This window comes from Bombus pascuorum, chromosome 9 (genome assembly GCF_905332965.1).
Source record: "Bombus pascuorum chromosome 9, iyBomPasc1.1, whole genome shotgun sequence".
Lineage (NCBI taxonomy): Eukaryota > Metazoa > Arthropoda > Insecta > Hymenoptera > Apidae > Bombus > Bombus pascuorum.
In genome coordinates, this window is record NC_083496.1 from 9862091 (window position 1) to 9885284 (window position 23194).

The window sequence follows — 23194 nt, forward strand, 5'->3', positions numbered from 1 at the left end:
ACTGTTAGAAATTTTCTTGTTATTACTATAAGAAAAATCATAGCATATATACTTATATTTGTACAAGTTACGCACATATATTCATACATGTTAGTCAACAATCGCATGCGTTCACTTGACAATCTCATCAATTTATATTGAGGAAGTCATAGCTATTATATTCCAATTACATAACAATTTATAGATAAAATGCTACTTTAACGTAGTTCCAATATTTTTAATATAATAATAATAATAATAATAACAATATGTTATTATAAGTATGCATATGAATGAATAAATAATTAATATTTAGATGATAATAAATACTATAATAAATAAAATAAGAGAGTACAAAATGCAATAATTTAATGAAAGCTAAAATAATAAATCTGCTTTTAAATTGAAAATACTACAATACGTTTTATTAAAATAAATTAAGAGTATCACAAATTATGTTTCCATTGAATTTAAAAAGTTCTAACGTCAAAATAAAAAATCTAAGAAATGTAATTAAATTTCTTCCCCGGTATAGATCGGTTACAATGTAATATGTCTCTGTTACCAATACACAAAAAATTCCTTCAGTTAAGGCAATCATTTTAGTAAATTGATGACTAAAAAATCATTATTCTCGCTATTAGAAATGTTTTATCTAACTGGCATTTTAGCGTTTCACTAGTCGTTCCTACACTAAGTTCTGAGTACTTAAAATTGATACGCGTTCGCTTATTCGATACAAAAATGATTTGTGCCCTATTTGATAAGGAGCTATTTGTGCTCGAGGCAACGTCAAATGTTTCATTTCATCGGTATACAGGAGCTTTCACGTTGTTGGCAAGCCAACAGGCAGTGTTTCGCTCTTATCATCTCTCAACATTAACAACACCAATTCAACCTTACATACGTTGATGTATCGTAGCATATTGGAAGATTAATGTACATCGTACGGTTATTTCTTTTGCAATATTTTGTTCACTAAAATATTCCTAGTTAAATGCGGTAGCTGTTACGTTCTCCATTTGTATTGTACGTAAAATCAAGCAGTTATCGGTAATTGTTTAACGAATAAAAAGAGAAAATGTTGCATCCACGCGGTACCTAATAAAATTTATGAACAAATGCGTTGTATGGTACATACTGAAAGGAAGAAATAAATAATGAGACATAATGTAGATCTGAAGCCTCGTGTAGACTAGCCAAGTTACTCCAATTCAATTTTTTATAACTTAGTAATTTTAAATACGTTACTACAAATTTGTTATTTTATTAATATGTTTTAAAATATCCCTTCAAGTTTTGAAAACAAGTTCCTTGAGTATCTTAAGTTGCAAGTTGCTCTCTTTGAAAGGAGTACCAATTGCAATTTTAGTAATTTGAGCAAACAACCGAAACAAACTTCAAATTATAACTTGACTTTTATAAATTCAAACATAAACTCAAATAACTCGATCAATCTGGTTTGTGTGAACAAAGTTTATATAAAAATGTTACATTATAAGCACTAAACAAGTGTTACGTTTAGTATAAAAATACTAACACTCACAAACAGCTTAGAAACTTAACGAAGAAGTAGACCATCGTACGATGTATTAAATTTTGCATTATCATAACGCATTTGGAATACATTGCATAAATAGCGTACATGTATACATGTACATATATTGACATTTATGTATATATAATCTACAAATATCATGTTGCAAATGAATTTAAAGTTGAAAAAAGGTTGTTAAAAATGTATACAATTAGTGTAATATTGTACAACATGGTACGATTTCTACTTTACTACGTGTACAACTTGTGTTACAACAACAAGTATTTATAATTACTTTTATAAATACCTACAGGAAATATTATAGTAAATTTCCAAGTTAATCTTAGAGTCCAAGTGAATATCTTCAGTAAGTTTATCTACTAATTGTTCAATATAATATTCAGATAAAAATAAACTTTTGTACTAGAAATTAAAAATAATGTAAAATGTACAAGATGTCCAGTTAATAAGATTTGCCGATTTGTTTCATATAAATTTATACAATAATTAAAACTAAAAACGAAAGTACATTACATTGATCTTCTTTATTTAGTTACAGCATATCTGTCAACCAAACACTAAACTGTGTCTATGTGCAATTTTGCAAATTTTATGATAATTTCTTCTCATCACTCTTCATTTGCTTATAAAATACTTATATTATACAGTATACAGCGTTGCGTTGCTGGATATAATATTGACATACACAGAGATACTATTATCTTTCTATCCAACATCATACGGTTATGTTTATGATCTAGGAATTTTGTTTTGTGAAGAGACGTTTATTAATAACAATTTCTCAAGCTTATATTACAGTCCCTGAATCGTCTATTTTGTAAATGATATAACAATTGTAAAGTATTCATATCTGCCATTTTCTTCATTTAATTCTTATCACTTTTTTGTCTTTTATATAGTCAAATTTTGTTCACGAATGGCTACTTCTATGCGTTGAAAACACACTCTATTCACATGGTCAGAAGATTACAATTTATTGCCGCACGATGCATAGTAATAGTAACAACAGTAACGACAACAATAACTATAATAATTTTAATAACCACGACAATATGTGGAGAAAATATATTTGTATTATTGTACCAGATTTAAAATATATAATATAATGTGTAGTACAATAGAATACTGTTAGTACTCTAGGAAAAGTTAAATTTTAATATTCCTAAAGAAATGTTGCACGTGATCCAATACTTGGACCTATATAACAATAAACAAACATAACAAATATGGTAAATATCAATCAAATTAATATAAGGCTATACATACCTATCTACATAAATATCCAATTTAAGTTGCTCCATATTTGATAAACTTTTCTAAAACAATTGCTTTATTCAATTATTATAACAGTATAGTTTAAAAAAGAAGAGAAACATTATAACAGGTAAATTAAATATAGTAATTATTGCAACTTCTTAAATACTATTTTATACCTATAATTTGTGCGGTTATTATAAATATATGGTATTTCGGCAAAAAATTACAGGCATATATTTCAGCGAAATGCCTTTAAACTGAAACGATACCGTATAACAGACAGTCGTTAATGATGCACTAATTATTAATGAACACTAATCGTTAGTGATACCAAGGAATCTTTTGCTTTTACTCTGAAATCATAGAGAAGCATTGAAACTATATAATAATTTTATATAATTCGCTTAAGTTTATTATTATATTTTATATTTTAATACTACAGACATGTACTTACATTTTAATTCAAATTATGAAAAATCGTATTCTTAACTTCCAAGACAGTACGCCTTGCATCTTTCGGTTAAATATCGTTAATCTATAATAAAAAGTCTTAAATCTTTGATTAATAGGAAATCGTACTGTGTTCGTCGACGAACATCAATTCTGTATCGTTATTTATCGCACGTTATGCCTATCTTCGATAACGTGTTTATTTCAGATAAATACGTTAACTGGATTCGAGGTCTCGAATCAAATCCGGCACGCTTTTGAAGCGCATATTTTCCAAATAATATCGGCGATTACGTTGGATTTGCGCAGAGTATTCGTGCCGCATCCTTTCTTCCTGCAACGAATATTCCATTATCGATGAAGACGAGTTATTTCGGAAATACTGGCGATGCGATGACTGTTCAATTCCAGCGTAGTGAATCACGGGGTGCCATTCTGCCGCCACGCTATACTAACTAGCATGCGTTGGAGATCCTAAGTCCTCCGTTTGCGTGGCGGCATCCCTAACTGCAAATATAAAATTCTAATTAATCGTATCATTTTAGTGAGATACAATATTTTTGGCGTATAGCGAGTAACAGAGTGAATTGTTTCAGAGGCAAACTGATATAAAAGAACATTTTTCCACGCTGCATATGTTGAGTTCAACCCTGTTGCGTTCCTTTAATCCAGTTTCTCTTCCTCAATCCTATTTTTCTTCCTTTAAAAGAGTTCACAAGTTTGCAGAAGAACTATTACTATTTAATTTAATTTTTCTCAAGCACTGAAGCCATCGACAGCGCATAGACAAAAGACTGCGTCGGAGGCAAACTATAAACAGTAGATAGGCGACGTCGGCTTCAGGGTTTTCAGTCATAGGGTAACACTACTAGCGTGCGGATCTGGACCAGCTCACATTGTATTCCACACTTTGTACTTTCACTTTAATATTCAATATATATATATTTTCTACCTTACAATTTATCCGCGCGTTCATTTGTATCTACATACACCCAATAACCTTAACAATTTGCTATTTATTTTTCAGTATTTCTTTTTTTTTAAGTAAATATTTCATTGAAACATTTACTTAAAAACTACCTTCCACTAAGATTGATGTCCTTCGTGTTTTTAGCGAATTTTATTGTTACATACCGAATGCGGGATTATTCAACTAGGTATCTAATTCTACGTCTGTCTCAGGAATAAGTATACGCAAATGTAGAATTTCCACAACTTGAGGATCGAAGTTCAACGGAACCCTTAAACTATAACCAGTTGGTACCATCATTTGTACGAACACATTAACGTCAATTCGATATTCTACTTTACAGTAGTAAGTAAGCTCGTTAACAGAATCTCAAAATTGTCTAGAAACTCGAAGTTAAATGAAACTTTGTATTCTGAATTAGTCTGACTTCGTACTACATCATTTGATAACTTCGTCTTCTTGCTATCTGTGTTTTATTATTACATTAAAACAAGTTTATTGTCCTTGTTGTAGATTGTAGTCATGTGCACTATATGAGAGAATGCGTGTATATTAAATACCATGTGCATACCTCACGTAGGCGTAGCGTCATTATGTAGGACATGTCCGGTTTCCCAAGGAAGTGGTGGCGGTGTATTGGCTAATGACGAAGAGGAACACCGAGCCATCGAAAATCGGTCTATTGAGCAACGCTCTAAACCTGCAAACCATCGTATCGAAATAACATGTAACAAATTATAATACTATTACACAACTTATATATCTGTTCACCAATAGAACAATGTAATTCTGCTTTCTAAATTAAGAGAAATTTTCCACAATCGATCGGTACGTCAGATTATTGTACATGAATATACATATAGTATTCTCTTTCGAAGTATTGTAAAAATTGATTTACATTATTGTTATTATTATTATTACATATTTATATTATATTAGATTGTTATTTCAGATATGGAACGGTAACGCGTTTCCGCTCGGACCAAGACGTTTCATATTCATATTTATATATTATATTTATATCAATTCCGGCAACGTCAAATATAAAAGCAATATTTCTTCATCTCGTACAGTGATAATACGATTTCAATATCATCCAATTCAATTGAAATAAAAGTTTTATATCGACGCGATTTCGCTAACTCTAGTTACAGTGTATGTACGATACCTCAATCACTTCCTGAACAATTTCAATCCGTGATAGATATACAGGGTGTTTACAAAATGAGCGATACTTATAAGATATAGAAAGGATTTAATCCTACATTTTCGACTTATTTTCGTAGAATAATTTTTCTGTCGATCACCTACTCCTGTCTAGCTAGAAACTAAGTAAATTCACGTCATTTTTCCAATTCAGTTTTCTCAAAAATCATGTTTCCGAGACAATTTCGTTTATCTTTCATTTTTGTCTTATTTCGAGCCCGTATATATCGTCGAGGAATCTTCCTGACCATATTCGTGCCACGAGTTACGGACCAACCTGTGTATTCTCCGAGTGTCTCAAATAGGACATCTTAATTAATTCATCAACCTGGAATACAAATTAGCAAAACGTTCCAGAGCGCATTAAATTGCCGCGAGAACATTGGGAAACACGTGAGACCATTCAAACGTAAAAAATGTGACGAGCGATACCGAGTTCAACGAACAAGTAGAATTTACGATGTCGTAAAATTCGAATTGAATTGCATCTGTCGCACGATACATTATCCGTACTTAAAAAGGATAAAATTTTTCAACCGTCTGTACACACGACTGTGTACGATAACCGAAATAAAATAAAAGCAAGATGAAAGAGCGATATCTGGGACCAGTGGTGCGTGCACGAGTCAGGCGTATTTTACCAGACTCGTAGAGCAAACTTTTCAGCGGTGAGTTGATAGTTCGGTTTGATTAAACGATCTTTTGAACTCTGAAATATACAAATCCCTGGTTTTTTCAACGAGAATCATACACGAAGATTTACTTTCTTCATATACGAGAAACAAAAGTGGACAATGATATTAAGAGGAATTCGTACGACGAACAGATCTTGCGAAAGTAGCATAATAGTTGTAATTGAGCAATTGAAATGGTAAATGACATACGATCAGTCACGAAAGTCTCCATACGTCCTATAACAAGGTTTTTCTTACTAAATTAAAATTTCATCGAATATCGTATAAAGTTAGAATATTCTATGCGAAGAAGTTAAAAGTTACTTCGGCAGCTAAATAAAATCCTCGCGACATATTTACATAACAGTTTGATATAACGAGACTGTAGAAATGTGATTTTTGTCTACTTATCTGTCTGGATATTTTTGTAAAATAGCATATTTCGCTCTACATCTGGTCTTTTAGTTTTCTCAAGCACTGAAGCCATCGACAGCGTATAGACAAAAGACTGGGACGAAAGCAGACCATAAACAATAGACAGGCGATGACCTAAGTCATAGGGTAACACTGCTAGGGTGCGGATCTGGACCAGCTCAAATTATATTCCTTCTTGTATTTACACTTCTGTATTAAAATATATTTTCTACTTTACAATTTATCCACGCGTTCCTTTGTTTACACATCTAATAACCTCAACACAAAATAATTCTTATGATCCCATTCGATGATTATCACGATCACTAAAATTGAGAATTCGTGGTGTAAGGACACGTTCTCTCTTTGGGGGACATGTTCTGACGTTTCGTCGGCATTGCGGACAGCTTCATCAGGGTTAGAATGACATACTGATAATAGTATGTGGGTGTGGTAATTCGCTATTAAAACGAGGAATTATTTGTGTCCCGGTGCTAACGAGTAGAATTCAATTGGTAAGTTGGACAATTAAAAATGAAAAACAGTTTCAAACATTTTCCTATACCATGATGAAACTCAGGCGGCTAACAAGCAACGTCACACAACTAAAAATTTTGAATTTTAGTGGAACTTGATGTGTATGTAGAACATATTCGAGCGTACAAAGACTAATTATCTCTCCCTGTGAAGAGTCTCTTTATTTAAAAGATTTATTATTATTGTATAATGATTCATGTTTTATTACTGAATTAATGCAACGATATATTCAAAATTATTTCTCTCAGAAAGTATTCATAAGAGATAATAAATAACTTATAAGAACTATGTATATGCTTTCTGTTTAGGAAAGTTTCGCAGATATGTCAGACGAATAAAGTTATAGCCTTGTTCTATACGCATTATTTGCTTTCCCGCATGATTTATCGAGAACTGTTCAATATTATCTGAAAATGTGAATATCACGTTTTATTGGAAAACTATCAAGGTTATACAAATTTATATTTATGCATCTTACGGCATTTTATAGAACTGCAATAAATTTTGCAGATATCTTCTGTGTAGATGATTATTCGCGTGGAATTAATGCGGATAACATTTATTTGTGTTTATTCCTGTGACATGATTCATACATTGAATGTATTTATATATTCATGTTTATGAAACTACAAGTGGAATACATTATTATTTTCATAATGTTCATCTAAAATGAGATCTAGAAATAATTTTGACGCGATAGCTGTGTATAAATTAATATTTAATATTTACCGTAATAAATTAAATAAAAAATTTGAAATATTTTGTAAATGTTATATCAATAAAATTATATTATTTATGTTTCATTTCATGCTAAATATGATACATTTCATAATATGCTATATGTAAAACAAAATAACGAAACAATTTTGATTATGTTAACAAAATTAAAACAGCAATATTACATTTAGCGTTAAATAGACACACACACACACATATATATAATTTATAGTATATTTCATTCTTACAATATTTATAACAAACAAAAGAGTATTATTTTGTGATGTTCAAAGATATAGGTAATTTTCTTGTTACTTAATTCAATAACATAAATTACGTAGTTTTTAACAAAAGGGAAGAGATTCAAATTTTTAGGTGTTCAAATAAATTATAGATGAAAGAATGTTAGACTGTTACAGACTCTAATCTTTTTTAAAGAATCAAGAGCGCTTTAATGTGATCAATGTTTCGAGCTAATTACAGTAACATGAGCCAGCCTTTTAATAGCATCCATTACTGGAGTTGACTGTGTTCTCTCGTGCACCGTCCATAAACGAAGATTTACAGCGGTCTGATAACAATCAGTTCCATTTAACCACCGAACATGGATGTCTTTTCCATAAAATGCATTATTCAATGCAGACGTTTATGTATTTAAAACTGATTCTGAGTCACGGAGTTTCTATATTACTAACTAAACGTTAACAATAAATTGAGCTTTGAGAATATATATATGCTGTCGCATATGCTGCAATTATTAAAACAGTTAAAATACAGATAATTAATATATCAGTTTAAATACAACAAGAAATAAATCGAAATCTCTTTGAAGAAGAAAAAGTGAACTATATAAAACTTTATCAATTTTTATTTTTCTAACTTTTAATTCAAATTCCATTAAATTTCATGTTTCTTGTAACCTTTAATTTAAACTTTTATGCTTAATACCTACAGCCGTAAAACATGTAGAAACGCTGTTAGCAACTTACTTTTCTGAAATACTTAATATAATATATTTCTTAAATTAATCATTACCATTATTATGTCATACTTATTATTGTCTATTAGCGAGGCAAACTTCATTTTAGAAATTCTGTTTGTTTCGCGCCAAATGAATTTTTATTTTCATACCTGTAAACATGAATTGCAATAGTGCTCGCATACGTGTATGTAGAATTACTGTGTATGGATTTGAATATCGATGCAGTATCAAAACTATCATAATTGAATGTTTCATATTGTGGGTTTGAGTACACGAAAGCTCTACTATTTAAATGCGATACGATATCGCAAACAATGAAATTAGTAATTTCGAATTAATTAACTTGGCGATAAATTACGAACACGAAAATAATAATTACGTTACTTTTGAATATGCGACATATCTTTAGATAAGAACAGACAATTATTTATTAACAATAAACAATATTTATGAACAATATCTATATATGCGCAGCTAATTAATTAAACATTAGAAATTACGTAAACATTAATTCTTGGAAAACTTGGAAAATTAAAAATAACTAAGAATTCGTCATAAATATTGTAGAAATAAGTCCAAATCGCATGAATGTGTATGTAAAGCAATTTTGAATGCGCTAAATGAAGAGGTTAACGGTACAGACAGATTTATGCCGTATATGTAAAAACGCTCTGTGGTAAAATACAAAACGTCTATAAATTTAAAATGCCATTCAGTGCCATGAACACTTTCATACGCACGAATTCATCGATTATTGAGTTGAATGAATTTTAAATACAATGATATTGTTTTATGCGAAAATGAAACGATTTTGTCGCTGCGTTTGAACATCATTGAGCGTTATTCAGAAGTTTTGAGAACATAAAGTATTTTCGTTGTTTAAGAAAGTGTTTAATGAACGGACCACTCGAACATTTAATTTGGTCATATTCACAAGCATGCTTTTTTTAGCCACAAACATATGAAAAATATTATATTTTAAATTTTCAGGATGATCCGATAACATATATATGTATGGTTTTGCATGGTTCAACCTTGCTTTTATTAGTACGTTCAGCTTCCGTGAACGTTCCAACTCGCTTCTTTCCAAATCATTAAAAATCTTCAAGCCAGTCCACAAATAGTCGCATTGGAAATTTCATTATTTTTAATATTAATTTATTTTCAGAAATATATTCACGAAACGCCGGAACAGAGCACAACGTGCTGATAAAAACACGATTGAAAGCCTGGAAGAACCACAAATACGCCAGGTTCCGAATAAATTGTGCACGGTTATGAAAGAAATTATCATAAATTGTACGAAGGGAAAATAGCCGTGGCCTAATTTCTTTTGAAAAAAATCCCCAGAAATTCGTAGTCGCTAACACATATTTCCTTTGCGATTAAAAACTTCCCTCGTGGAGCTGTAAACTAATTCGCGATTTATTAAAAAGCCTGGAAACGCGCGGCAAAAGGAATAGCACGGACCGTCGCAATAATTTCTCGTGGCGAAGGTGCTATTTCAACAAAACTCTCGAATCTTTCTTCGTATGCGAGGCAAGTAGCAGAAGCATCAGGTGTTTAGCAACAGTTCTCACAATAACGGATTCATTGGAGAGAGGAATGGCGAAAAGTTATTTTTACAGATGAAAAGAGGTTTAATCTTTTTCTCTTTCTAGACAGAGCAGATGGCTTTGCGTATTACTTCCGCGATTTGCGAAAGGAAATGCAGATATTCAGACCAGCGGAGAAATGGAAAAAGCCAAAAAACTGAAATAGGATTTATAAAGCGGAGATTGAATGGAAGATGGAGATTATGTTGATTTAGCTGACGCATGAATAAACAAATTTGCAGCACCAACTTCCATACCAAAGACTATATCAAATGAACTATCTGAAAGAAGATTTCGAGTATTATGCGAAAGATATATCAGATTGTGCAATAAGTTCGCTCGTAGACGTAAGAACGTCAAATATCGTTGCTTTGTATGTATAAGATTTATTTAATTAACGACGTATGTCTTTTTATCGCCACATTTTGGGAATTTTATTTTTATTTTTATTTTCAATTTTTATTAAAGTTATTACCTACGGTGTTATGGAAATGGTTACAGTCTGTATACACCTATTACGACCACTGAATTATGTTTCATCTTTCTGTCGCATTAATTTACGCTCATTTTATATTTCTGGTTACTATGAACGTAGTATAAGTACGTAGTTAAACGAAATTTTTTCTCTTAACATTTTATGCCGGGGTAATACATCGTACTATACAACAGTGTTCTTAAAAGATAAAATATGGGCAGATTTGTTAAGGTGAAAATTATGAAAACATTAAATATATGGAATGTGCTGCCATTTCTTAGCATCATATAGTTGCATCGTATTTATCTTTCACGCTTAACAAGAAATTAAATAAAAAAAGAGTCATTATTTAAATATCTTCTTTCATTGATTGGTCACAATCGAATCAATTATAATGAAGTTATTGTTAAAGGTTATTGTTAGCAAACTGCGAATGTTTATACAATATAAGTAAAAAATGGAATCTGTAGATAAAATTATTTTGCCAATTTTATTTTATAACGATATTTGTCTATTTGGCATACTTTAGCACAAATTGCTTAAAAAAAAGTTTATTTCTTCCAAAAATTTTAGCGATTATAATGTTGAATTAAAGGTTTCTTTTTATAGAACAATTTTAATTTCTTTCATAAAAAGTAAACATATATCAATTTGTATATTTAAATAGGTTTTATACAGTACTATAATTTTTTCTTTAAAGGAATATTAATCTTATTCTTTAGAATACTGAGACAGACATTTTAATTTTACGTATCTTTAATTTCTTATCCAAGGATAATAATAAACCAATGATTGAAACAGTCTTCTTTCACGAATGAAAAGAGTTCCGATATTTTCTGTTTTTTCTTGCTTTTATTTCCATCGATTACCAAGCTACATCTATTTCAACTTCAACGTCCGAAATGACGGAACCGTTGGTTTTCATGCAGATTGAGAGTTACATCTACGCGCAAAGATCGTTTCCGATTGTTTCAGATAAACTTCCCGATTAAAAAGATTTGAAAGTTTGTGTGACGGAACAAAAAACGATCGCGATCTGCAAACTAAATTGTCAGGAGAATGGTTCGTCGCCAGAGCTTCATACGGCTTATCAAAAATATTGACGTGTATTCCTTTTTCATCACAATGTAATAATCCATGCGAAGATAACGCACTATACAGATACCAGTATTCATAACTAACTTTTCTGTTGAAACTTATAATGTGAATAGTTATTCAACATTCCTATTAAGCTTGTCAATTTACGCAGGTAAATGGGTGAAAGTTATAACTTTTAAAGAATCCGGTAAATATCATCCTCATAAAAGTTTTCTTTATAGGAGGAGCTATTACGGCGCACGTGCTAACTAGAAAGAAGCCAAGTTTAGTTGTAGTCCTTGCAAGAATGGAAATGTACGACTGGTTCAGACAATTTCGAATAAACTAAATTATAATAAGGATTAATAAAATTCTAAATAGCCGCTAATAGCCCTCAGAGATGGATACGACTTTAAATAAATAAAGTGAAGTAAAAATACTAAACCTACAGGTGATTTTGTACGAAATACGAAAAGATATTTAATTACACTAGAAAAAGATACTTAATTACAATGTAATGTATAATTTCTGTCATAAAATCAACTGGACAATTTTTTATCGTGACAACCTTCCTTAATGACAATCCCATGAATGAATAATCCTGGTAGAAAGTTTTTATTACATTCATTAATCATTCATGAAATACTCAATGTCGTGAAAAGAATCTGACTTTTCAAAGATTCTCAGTCTTCCGCTGTATGATTCCATGCTTGGCCAAGTGCGTGCGTGCAATATTCATTATCTTATCCATTGTTATCGTTCACTTACACTCTACGCTATGGAATCTGCATATCCATGCTACCTTAATTTTTGCGTTACGACGTGTTCAAAATTAAAAACTCTCATAATAGAAAATATAAGACGCCTGCTGCTTTACGTTGACACCTGACTTGCCAGCTTTATTAAAATTAAAAGTATAATACTGTATAATGTATAAATAGGTAGATATATTTATTATACAAGTTTTTTATTACGATTTTATGCTCTATTCTTTCAAGTAACTCTTCAATATACAATTAATTATTTGGAGATTATTAGAGAATATTTAGAAACTCGAAGATGTCGAATGTTCATCCGCATTTCATATAGGACATGGTTTACATATTTTGCATTCAACGGATGCTGAATATTTGTCACTCGGCGGGCAATTACATACACGTGACTTAAATGCCGTTTTCCGAATAAACACGTGGCGTACAGATCTACAGAAACAGTTTAGCCAGGAATTCACAGAGTGCGAAATAATTGATATTAATATTTCGAATGTTAACACTAAAATCAAAACAATTTCATTTATTAGTTTTTAAACTTTATCCCGTGCGAATTTTATTTCAATACGCAAATGATTCTTGTTCGATACGGAACAACAGTAAAGCGTTTAATTTCACTTATTTGATTTTGCTATACCGTAAAATAAAACAGGTATACTGGTGTGAAATTTCATTCACGGTACGATCAACATGACTCATTTGAATGATAGCTTTCAGGAATGATATCGTAACGTAAAGAATAAAATTCACTGTATTATTAAAATACTTCGTTTGTCCGTGTGTAGACTTATGTGTTGATAAATTAAATGGCACAGGAGACGCACCTAAATTTCTGTACTTACGTCCAGTGGATACATGAGATATGCAAATGACGGATGCTGGTGTAATTTACAGAAAGCAGTTTTAAGCAGCCGCTTAAAGTTGGACACTTTACACGAATAATCGTGTAAGACCCTAAACGGATAACGTATTTTGTTGGAAATATTGTGTATTTTGTAAATATTTTCCATTTATTTCATTTACGTAAACTAGAATGATTATGAAAGCTTCCTTTATAAATTCTTAAGAATACAGTAACACGATTTTGAATATTTAATAGAATAATTCTTATCCCAAAACGTGCTTATTTTTATCTTCTTTGGGAGGAGTTTATTTCAATGTTAGATGAGAAATGTTAAAGCACACGTTGAATAGAGAAAAGCAGGAAGAGCACTTTATCTCCTTGATCGTTATTCAACAAAAGACCCTAATTGCTCAATATCCGTAAACTCTACTGTAAATAGAATAGTAATTGTCTATTCAAGGTCGTTGAGGGGTAAATTCTATTACGTTAAACTAGAGGAAAGTAAAAAAGAGTAGTACGTCGGATGAGAAAAAGCTGGAAACAGTATATCGCTACAAACAAAAGCTACAAATATCACCTTGTACAAGCGATACAGTGATATAAAAAGCAAATTGCGTAACATGACTATAAATGAAAGAATGTAATAAATCTTTACTGTAGTTGTAGCTTGTAATTTCGTCTTTGAAATATACGTTACAGTAGAAGCCCATTTATTTGAACCCTTTGGGGCTAAACATTTCATGTAACTGGAGAATTCCTATAATCGCATAATTCTATCAGTATAATTTCTCATTAAATAATAGAAACTGAAATTTATATTTGCTTATTCAGCTGATAGGAGTTCGTTTAATTGGGTACCGAAATTTTGTTTCAATAAATGAAGTTCCACTGACCAAAATTTCTAGCTTCCTCCGTGAATGGCTCCATTCATACGGCAATACGAGATTCTATAAACGTCCTTTACGATTGTACATTTACATCCACTTTACTGTAGATATTTATGACCGAAATAAACTGTATAATTACGGAGAATGTTTGTTGTATGAAAAATGTTTTGGTAATATCTTAAGACATTTAAAATTGAAATTCTATTAGGGAGGAAATAAAATAGTTTTTAAACTAAACCATTTCCCTTTCAATAAAGTTTCACGTCATCAGAGATCTTTAATAAATATGCATTTACTTAATCTATCGAAGTATTTTTAAATTAATACAACCAACGCTTCCTTGTTAGAAAAATTATTTTCACTTGCAATGTGTCGACATAACATTATATAGATATAGTTTTGCTACTATCAAATTATATTCTCTATTAAATTGAAGCTCCCACATACCTGATAAGTCAACTCCTCCCATACTGCAAACATCAAGACCACCTGTGCTAGTAGCGCAACAATGCTGTTTCGGTCCCAACGGTTTTGGCCTACAAAGTACCTGCGTATAAACAAGGAAAATTCAAATCAGTGATACGCTCCATCAAAAATGCTAAATTAGAGAAGAATAGAGAAGAAAATTAATGTTAAACATTGAAAAGAAATTAACTATATTGCAATGTATTATGTTGTATTGTATCTATAATTACAAGAATTGAATTAAAATTTAATGATTTATGATTAAAATATTTCATTGCAATTTTATTGAAATTTATGGTTTTAAAATTCTGTTTTCTATCGTATCGCTGTTTTGTAACATAAGTTTATGAAGTTGAAAAATTTAAGTCTTTTATTCAGATTTATTATAACAGATAATTGATAACGTCGATGCAATTTATATAATTGGAACATGATGCCCCGATCAATTCCAGAACGTTTAAAAACCATAATATTTTATATTCGAGTCTCACAGTTCAGATATGTTCTGAATGGTCGAAGTAAAATACTGAAACTTCTTCAATAATGCATGAAGTTTTCTGTGTGAATTCGCCAACAAAGGTTAATATGGCTGAAGATCAGGCAATGTAAGTATCGACTATCGCGATTTCTTTTCTTTGAAGTAAAGAAAATGTTATAACCTGTGATATTCGTCTTCCTTGATCAAATTATCAAGCACATTTAGGGACTCGTTAACGCTCAACATGGGAATTATTAAACCACGCTTTTGAATAATGGATTTAACTTAAACTTACTTAATATCAAATATAGGTGCAGTTAATTGTTCATTGAACCGAGTATTGGAAAATATAAGCAGAAAATTGTTTGAAACTTTAGTTTGCCTCGTGAAGTTGAAACTTCAATTTCTCCCAAATCAAATTATATTTAAAACGAAACTTTAAATTATGTATTTTTATAAAAAGGCATCTATATTACTTCCGAGAAGTGAAATTAAAATTTTCATTTTATTAACTTTATTTTATCATCATATTAGCAAAACTGTTTAGTATCTCGTTTAGAATTTCGAAACGATTATGGTAGTACAAATTGTATTCTTCAGATAGAGAATTGTGCACACACGTAAATGAACATTGTGGATTAGTGGATTTGCTAATTACCATTGACCGGAACACGAGCACGTGATATATCCAACCCTTGATGGACAAATGTTCCTACAGGGAAACATTTTGTTCGAGAGTACATTGTTCACCCTCAGGAGTACAAAATACTACTAAGAGAGGCCCTAGAAAATGCAGTATTCCACTATTAAAGATGAACAGGTGAATTAATATAAGAAAAGAGAAATGCTTTAGTAACTTTTCAAACTTTAAATGAAATTTCTCGAACCTGTCATTAAAAATTCTTACAATAACAGTGACAACTTTGATCTTAGTAACTAAATTAGTTTTGATTATACCCAGAGTGACGAAAGGGAAATAGTTACGAACCATTATTTGTGTATATGGATGTTAATAATTTCTGTAATTGCCAATCAAATTTTCAATGAGATTCTTTGTTAAACGAATTCGACTAATTTATTTATGTGATATAAAAATCACGTAGTTTGCTGTTTTTATACAATTTTAGCGAAGATATGCGATGATATAGTTAGACATTAGTTCTCCTGTATTTGCGAATATCCTGCGGACATGCTACTATAATAACTCAGAGACTAACAGAGATCTAGTGCTACTAGTGTTGGCAAATTAGTCCAAAGCAAGGGTGAGCAAGACTTTAAGCTCCGTGATCACACTACACGTCAATCGCTGTTGAATATGTACAAACGAAATATTTACAGTAAAGACTGAACTAATACGAAAACATAACTGACAAATAGAATTTTTTAGTAATAGAATTAATACCTTTTTGTTTGTATTTCAAAAAGAGTAAATTTCGTTTATTTAAGCAGAGGTTGTAGATAAATATTTAAAGCTCCCATATCTTTCTAACAACTACGTTATTATATTAGGTTGTTCAGAATATGTTTAGTATGGAAAATTCATAATTTGGAAATCATTACATATCTTTACAAAATTTTACTGCACAAATATTGCTTTCAATCAAACGACAGTGTTTAAAAATGCGAAGGAAGAATGTTCAATGTTATTCTTTATCACGTTAAAGGATAGTTTCAGAAGCTAAGTTTCTGACGTGATATGAACAAAAAGATGGCTTAGTCAAGTGTCTTGATATTTCTTCGATTCAATGCAGAATAACGTATTTTCCAATACTAATGGCTTAAAATTCATTGATATAAATAAGCTCGTGAGAAATTAATGTCTGGCGCCCCACTAATTTTCATCTAGTAATTTATTATCATAGCGTTATAGAAAACGGTGATAAATTACAGGTGATGATATTCGCGGAAATATAACGTGAAAACATTTAAACGCATTATCGTTGAAAAGATTGGGCTGGAATTTACTGTGCTGAAAGATAAAGTGCAAACATGATTTATTACGTGAAACAGATTATACCGCTTATATAAATGTGACTATAAATATATACGAATTCCCCTGCAAAGTGGACAATTCTGAAAACAAGCACCAAGATTAAAGTGTTTGGCTCTGTAACTACAGAGGGATAAAGAACATCATAACTAATTCCCTTTCTAGACTGAATTATTCGAGCGTACAAAAAAGAGATCATATGGCATAAAATGTGACGAGATTACAGTGGCATAGGATTATATACCAGAAATTATGTATTTTTTTTTTTTTTGTCGGAATATTATGATTGGCATCTTTGGTAAAAGTGATCCCTAGTAGTAACACGGATTAATAGTATTAAAATAAATAAATAAAATAATCGGATGATTGTACAAAAAATTTGTACAAACATAATATAAAGCTTCTGCTTTGTATCATCGTTAAATGAAAAATAGCTACGCTATAAAACTAATTAATCTAAAGTTTCATATTGCTTATTAACATTTAAGATGAGAAACTTAAAAGTTGCAATTTGTGCAAGAAAAGGCTGTTTGGATTATTTGGGTTAGCAGTAAGTAAATAAATTACATTTTACATTCGCGTAGGAAGATAATAATATGAAATTTATCAGGATCATTAAACTTTAGTTTTCAGAGTTATTATTAATTATAGAATAATTTAATTGGAAATTGACGCTATTTACAACACATTCACTGGCAATCAGTGTGAATATATACACTAACGAGACATAATCGTTAGGATGATTCATTAATCCTTACTATACTTAACTAATGTTTTAGAATATTTTAAATTGCATGAATATACATAATATATACATAACATATATATAATATATATATTATACAAACAAAGTTTGAGTTTCGAAGGATTCCGAAATTTTGGGATTTCAAATGTTGCGACTCTAGTTGCGGGCTTTTTAAATGTATGCTTAAATTTTATAACAAATTCAATGCAAATAAATCTTACTGACAAGTAAGAAAAATGTCTTCTCCGCTGATAATCGCACAAGCTGAAGAGATTCCTCGAATTACTATCAAGGGTGCTGTGACAGTATGAGCTGTTGTTCCATCTCGCTAGAACTATGTCTCCCTTGAGATCGATTTTACGACGATACAATTCTAGAACAAGGAAATTCCCCAACATCTCTCTATATCGAGTAGAAGTGACCGTGATCATTTGTCTAGCCACTTCAGAGAAATAAGGCCCCACAATTTCTGTGCTATATCACATCAGATAACACATACATGTACTAGCTTCATTGAAACTTTAAGTATCTTTTAAGTACAAATCTCTTTCGCTGAATTTAATGCAACGGTGTATAACTTTTACCAAAATGCACAAACTAATTAATATCCACGAACAGTATTCATTTTTTACAAGATTATGAATTGAAATTAGCTATTAAAAGATTCAGTAATAGTATACGTTTCGTTTGCTATCGACACCTTAATAAAATAATCTTTAAATCAATTTTGAAGAACCTTCTTCATCTGACTCGTAGTTTAGAAACTAAACAATCCGAAGATCAAGACATTAACGTTTTAGAAACGTATGTATATAGCACACATGAAACATGTGTAACGATTTTCTACAATAATTGTTCAAATACTTTTGTAATTCACTGTGTGCAGATCTCCTTCCTCGAGTAAAATCACCATATTCAGTAGCTACTACAAAAGTGATCCCAAACGTGTCTGATAATAATTACCTGGCTGTAATAAGATACCATTTTTTAAAATCAGATTTTACGCGATGAAGAGGCCAGCACGAGAGTCTCTCTGCTCGTTCTCTATACGGACATATATCAACGTGCTTGAGCAGTGAAAAATTGGTGGACACGGAAGCCGCAGCTCTGTGGACGATGGACTTGCAGCGGGATATTCTATGAATGTAGAGGAGTATGGCAATAAGCTTCTGTATAGAATGAACCTACATACGAACTTACACTCTCACCACTATCGTTCCTTCTCATTCTGTCTTAAAGGTTGTCGACGTTGCTTGCCCGCGGCCAAAAGCATCCATCCTTGCACGCCAAGACCAAATTGAACGACCTTATACTATCCTGATAAGGAATGGTGTAAAAGAACAGGATGACCCGTCATCGATAGATCAAAAGTACATTTTCAGCCACTTGATAAATATTATAATGTTGGAACTTGTATCTTTTAGTTATCGTGTTTAATATATGAAATATGTTTTGACATATATCTTTGATAGATTTTTAAACATATTATACGATGAAAAATTCGAATTTATATACTTTTAATAAATTAGTACGAAATTATTACTGGAAAATTGGCGAGATTCTTCATCCGTGTGATAAGTGCAGAATAGAACCGGTCAAAACTTTTGCTATTCTCTGTTCGTTTAATAAAATCGGGGGCGTGAACGTATTTCAATAGAAAAGTTTTAATGCTATTCAAATCACGCGAATTGCCTGACCATAAGAATACGTGGATATTTTTCCGTACGATGTGGTAATAAATTCAATGAATTAAAAAACTGCTCTATATATGCACGAATTTTTGTAATCATAGTAAAATCGGGGAGAAAATTATTCTAATCTATAATCTATAATATATATAATATATAATATATAATAATCCATAATCGGTAAGAAAATTATTTTGAAATATTTTATATGAAAGTCAGCCTTCCTCTTCGTTGGAATTGATTTGGGAAACTGATTAAATATACAGAAAATATTACACGATTGTCATGTAATTTCACCACACATCGAAATATTCTTATTCTTTCTGGGACAAGCTCTATCTATAAAAGAACAATAAAAAAATAATTCAAATGATTTAACGAATGTGATAAATCTCTACGCAACAGATCACGTTCATCTGTAATTAAGAATGACGAATTGCACGAATACATTGAAACTGGTGTAAAATATGCGCCGATATTGGCTGCAGTATTCAAACGCTATAACTTAACAGCAAGAAAACGACAGTGTTATATAAATGTATTTGGATTTAATTTATATAACGATATAGATAGTATAATTTCTTCTTTAAATTAATTCCTTCTAAATGTCGACATTTATTCATATAAACGTAATTATTCTAATCTTTGCATTAAAAATATTGTAAATTAATATTTTCAAAAATGTTGTAATAAAATTTCCAAGAAACAAAACATGATCCGTGGTGCACGTTCTCTTCCAATCCACTATGGTAACAAACATGCTGAACAAACAAGTTAAATCGAAATGGAGACACATATTTCGATGTACAGAAATCAACAATCAACTATGAATTAACTATTGTACTAAACGATAACAGGCAAGCTAGTGGCGGACAGGAACACAAGCGTTTCCAGAAGATTAAAATTTACGGGACACCAACGAGCTTTTCGGAATTCATGGGCTGTAAAGTCGAAGCACGGAGATGTATGACCGCTACCGTGAGGGTCAACATAACGTATCTCGGGGACATGCTGAATCAGTGAACAGCAAGGGAAAAGGATGAAAAGCGCCGAGGAGAAGAAAGGATCGTTAAATTGCAGAAAGTATTGGAAACGGGCCATTCTACCTAACGCCTATTGGATCAAATAAATCTTATGTTTTCTGTAACGTTTTATCGTGCCACAACGTTTTTACCGTAACCACTCTACCGTTATTTTCTCACATTCGGGCGTGAAAGACCAAATTTTATCGCACATCGTACGAAATGCGAAACCTTCGAGATATTTACAGCGAAAATACGCTGAATAAATCTTTTGAATAATCGTGCAATAATTTATAATAAATTGAAATAATACACAGATTAAGACTCTTAAGCCATCTACCAAATGGAAATGTTTTATCTTTATATAGTATCATTTCTATATACATTTATTACGATTTAATGTATGTGTACATTCTATATATGTCATTTATATATGTTATTATTTATTTAATTATTACAAATATGAAAAAAATTATTGCTATCAGATAATTGTTTGATAATTCAGTGGAATAAACTTACTGGAATATTTGAAATATTTCAATTTCTTCTTAAATTGTTATTTATCGTTTTTGTTTTAAATTAATCTATATGTTTTTATTACTATCAATTACACATTCAATATATATAAAACATATGTGTGAGCAATAATTTATTGGATATCATGGTGCAAGGATGAGCATTAACGGTGAAGTTAGACGAAGCGGATGGAACGAGTGGAGTACCTACTTCTCTTCGTGCAACCTCAATGTCGCCACAACTTCTTATCTTTTCACGGTACTCGAACTTGACATTTACCAGCGATATTCGTAAAATTGTTATTATTATTATTTTAACGATTTTTTAAATTTTTCATTTTCTATAACTATATATATATAAAGGAATTTGTTTTAAATCTTTAAATTTTATTGGTATATTATTTAAAATTCTTATAAACCTTTTCCCATTTAAGAAACCGAACTTATGCAAGCCTAAACGTCATTTAAACCACCAACCAGTAAACCAATATTGGTTGAATTATCAGATTCACATGCAATGCTAGCAAAATGTCAGCATATGACAGCAAGTATCGTTGAATGAAGCATATGTTTGTATAGCTTTAGAGCTTAATAGTGATAATACTATTATAATAAACGATGACAAACGTTTCAGAATTCCGATTTCCGCCTATAAGTTATACCTTGTATAAGCATGTTTGCGTATTTTTTTCTTTTTTTACATATTATTGTTTAACTCGTGTATTACATGTTGCATTTAAGAGACAAAAAATAGAAAAGTAGATAAAAAAACGTAGTATACTAGCATGAAATTTGTAAGTAATACGAGAAAGAAGAAATAGTGACTTGTATTTTACAGTTTGTAAAAATTGAGAGATAAGTATGATTTAAAAAAAGACATGTAATAAAAGTTAAAAAAAATAGACTAAAATTACTAATTTCATTATTATTTAATTAATATCTAAATGGTTTGTAATGCTAAATAATTATTATCAAGTTAAACGTAAATTAATCATATTATTACTATGTATCTAATATATGTATGCGTATCTATATTAGAATTACTAGAACATTTATTAATACGTGTATTTCTGTCAGATCTATTTTAATTATACCTGCACAATACGCAAATTTACTGTAGCACATAATTTACATATTCTAGGTTTTGCAGGCGATTTTCATAATACAAGTTCACACGTGTACGAATTTAGTTGGATATTACACAAAACTGCTAGCTAAACGCTTCTCTTAAACCCTTCATGTTATACACACCAGTAGGTATGCGGACCACGTGCATGTTCATGTTTTGGTATTAGAAAATGTCTATAACATAGCAATATACAGTGTAGAGTTGAAAATGTAATGGAATGAAAATATTTTCCAAGCAATATTATAAACATAATATGTATATTGAAATATCACCAGCTAAAGTTATATATATATAAAAAAGAAAAGATTGCTACATTGTATCATGTGATTTTAAGAAATTACAAAACTAACAAAAATATGTACTACACATTCTTCATGAAAGCAACTGATTTCTTTAGACACCCGGTTTGTGTACAGCTAAATCGATACTTAATGCGTATGCGTACAAGTTACGGCAAACGGCATAAAAATCAACAGAGCGGGATAAGCTCGACGTATTTATGTATGAACAGGTATACTCGCCCTCCAGAATAAATAGTTAACAATGATTAAATAAGTTTCACATCAGAAACATAAGAAACACCGTACTTATTGCATTAATTATTATGTAAGTTTACATCGTTAAAAAGAGAAACACGATATCTTTAAATAAAAATATAATAAATTTATAACAAGTGCGAGAGAACCTTCCAGCAGAACTCATATCCACATTCACGACTGCTTGTTAAGTGGAAAACGTAAACCGTAGGGTTTACGTACGTGAAACGTAAT

General features: G+C 30.8%; 1 protein-coding gene across 6 annotated transcripts in view; it reads right to left on the reverse strand.

The window, feature by feature from the left end:
* Positions 1-2378: 2378 nt before the first annotated feature.
* LOC132910676 (trace amine-associated receptor 9) overlaps positions 2379-23194 on the reverse strand; it is a 98810-nt gene continuing 77994 nt past the window's right edge. For all 6 annotated transcript variants that reach the window (XM_060966534.1, XM_060966537.1, XM_060966536.1 and 3 more), the window contains 3 exons: positions 14840-14939; positions 4786-4914; positions 2379-3751 (listed from right to left, as the gene is read on the reverse strand). In XM_060966534.1, coding sequence (XP_060822517.1) covers positions 4787-4914; positions 14840-14939 — 228 coding nt within the window. In that variant the 3' untranslated portion in view covers positions 2379-3751; position 4786. The remainder of the gene's footprint in view (positions 3752-4785; positions 4915-14839; positions 14940-23194) is intronic.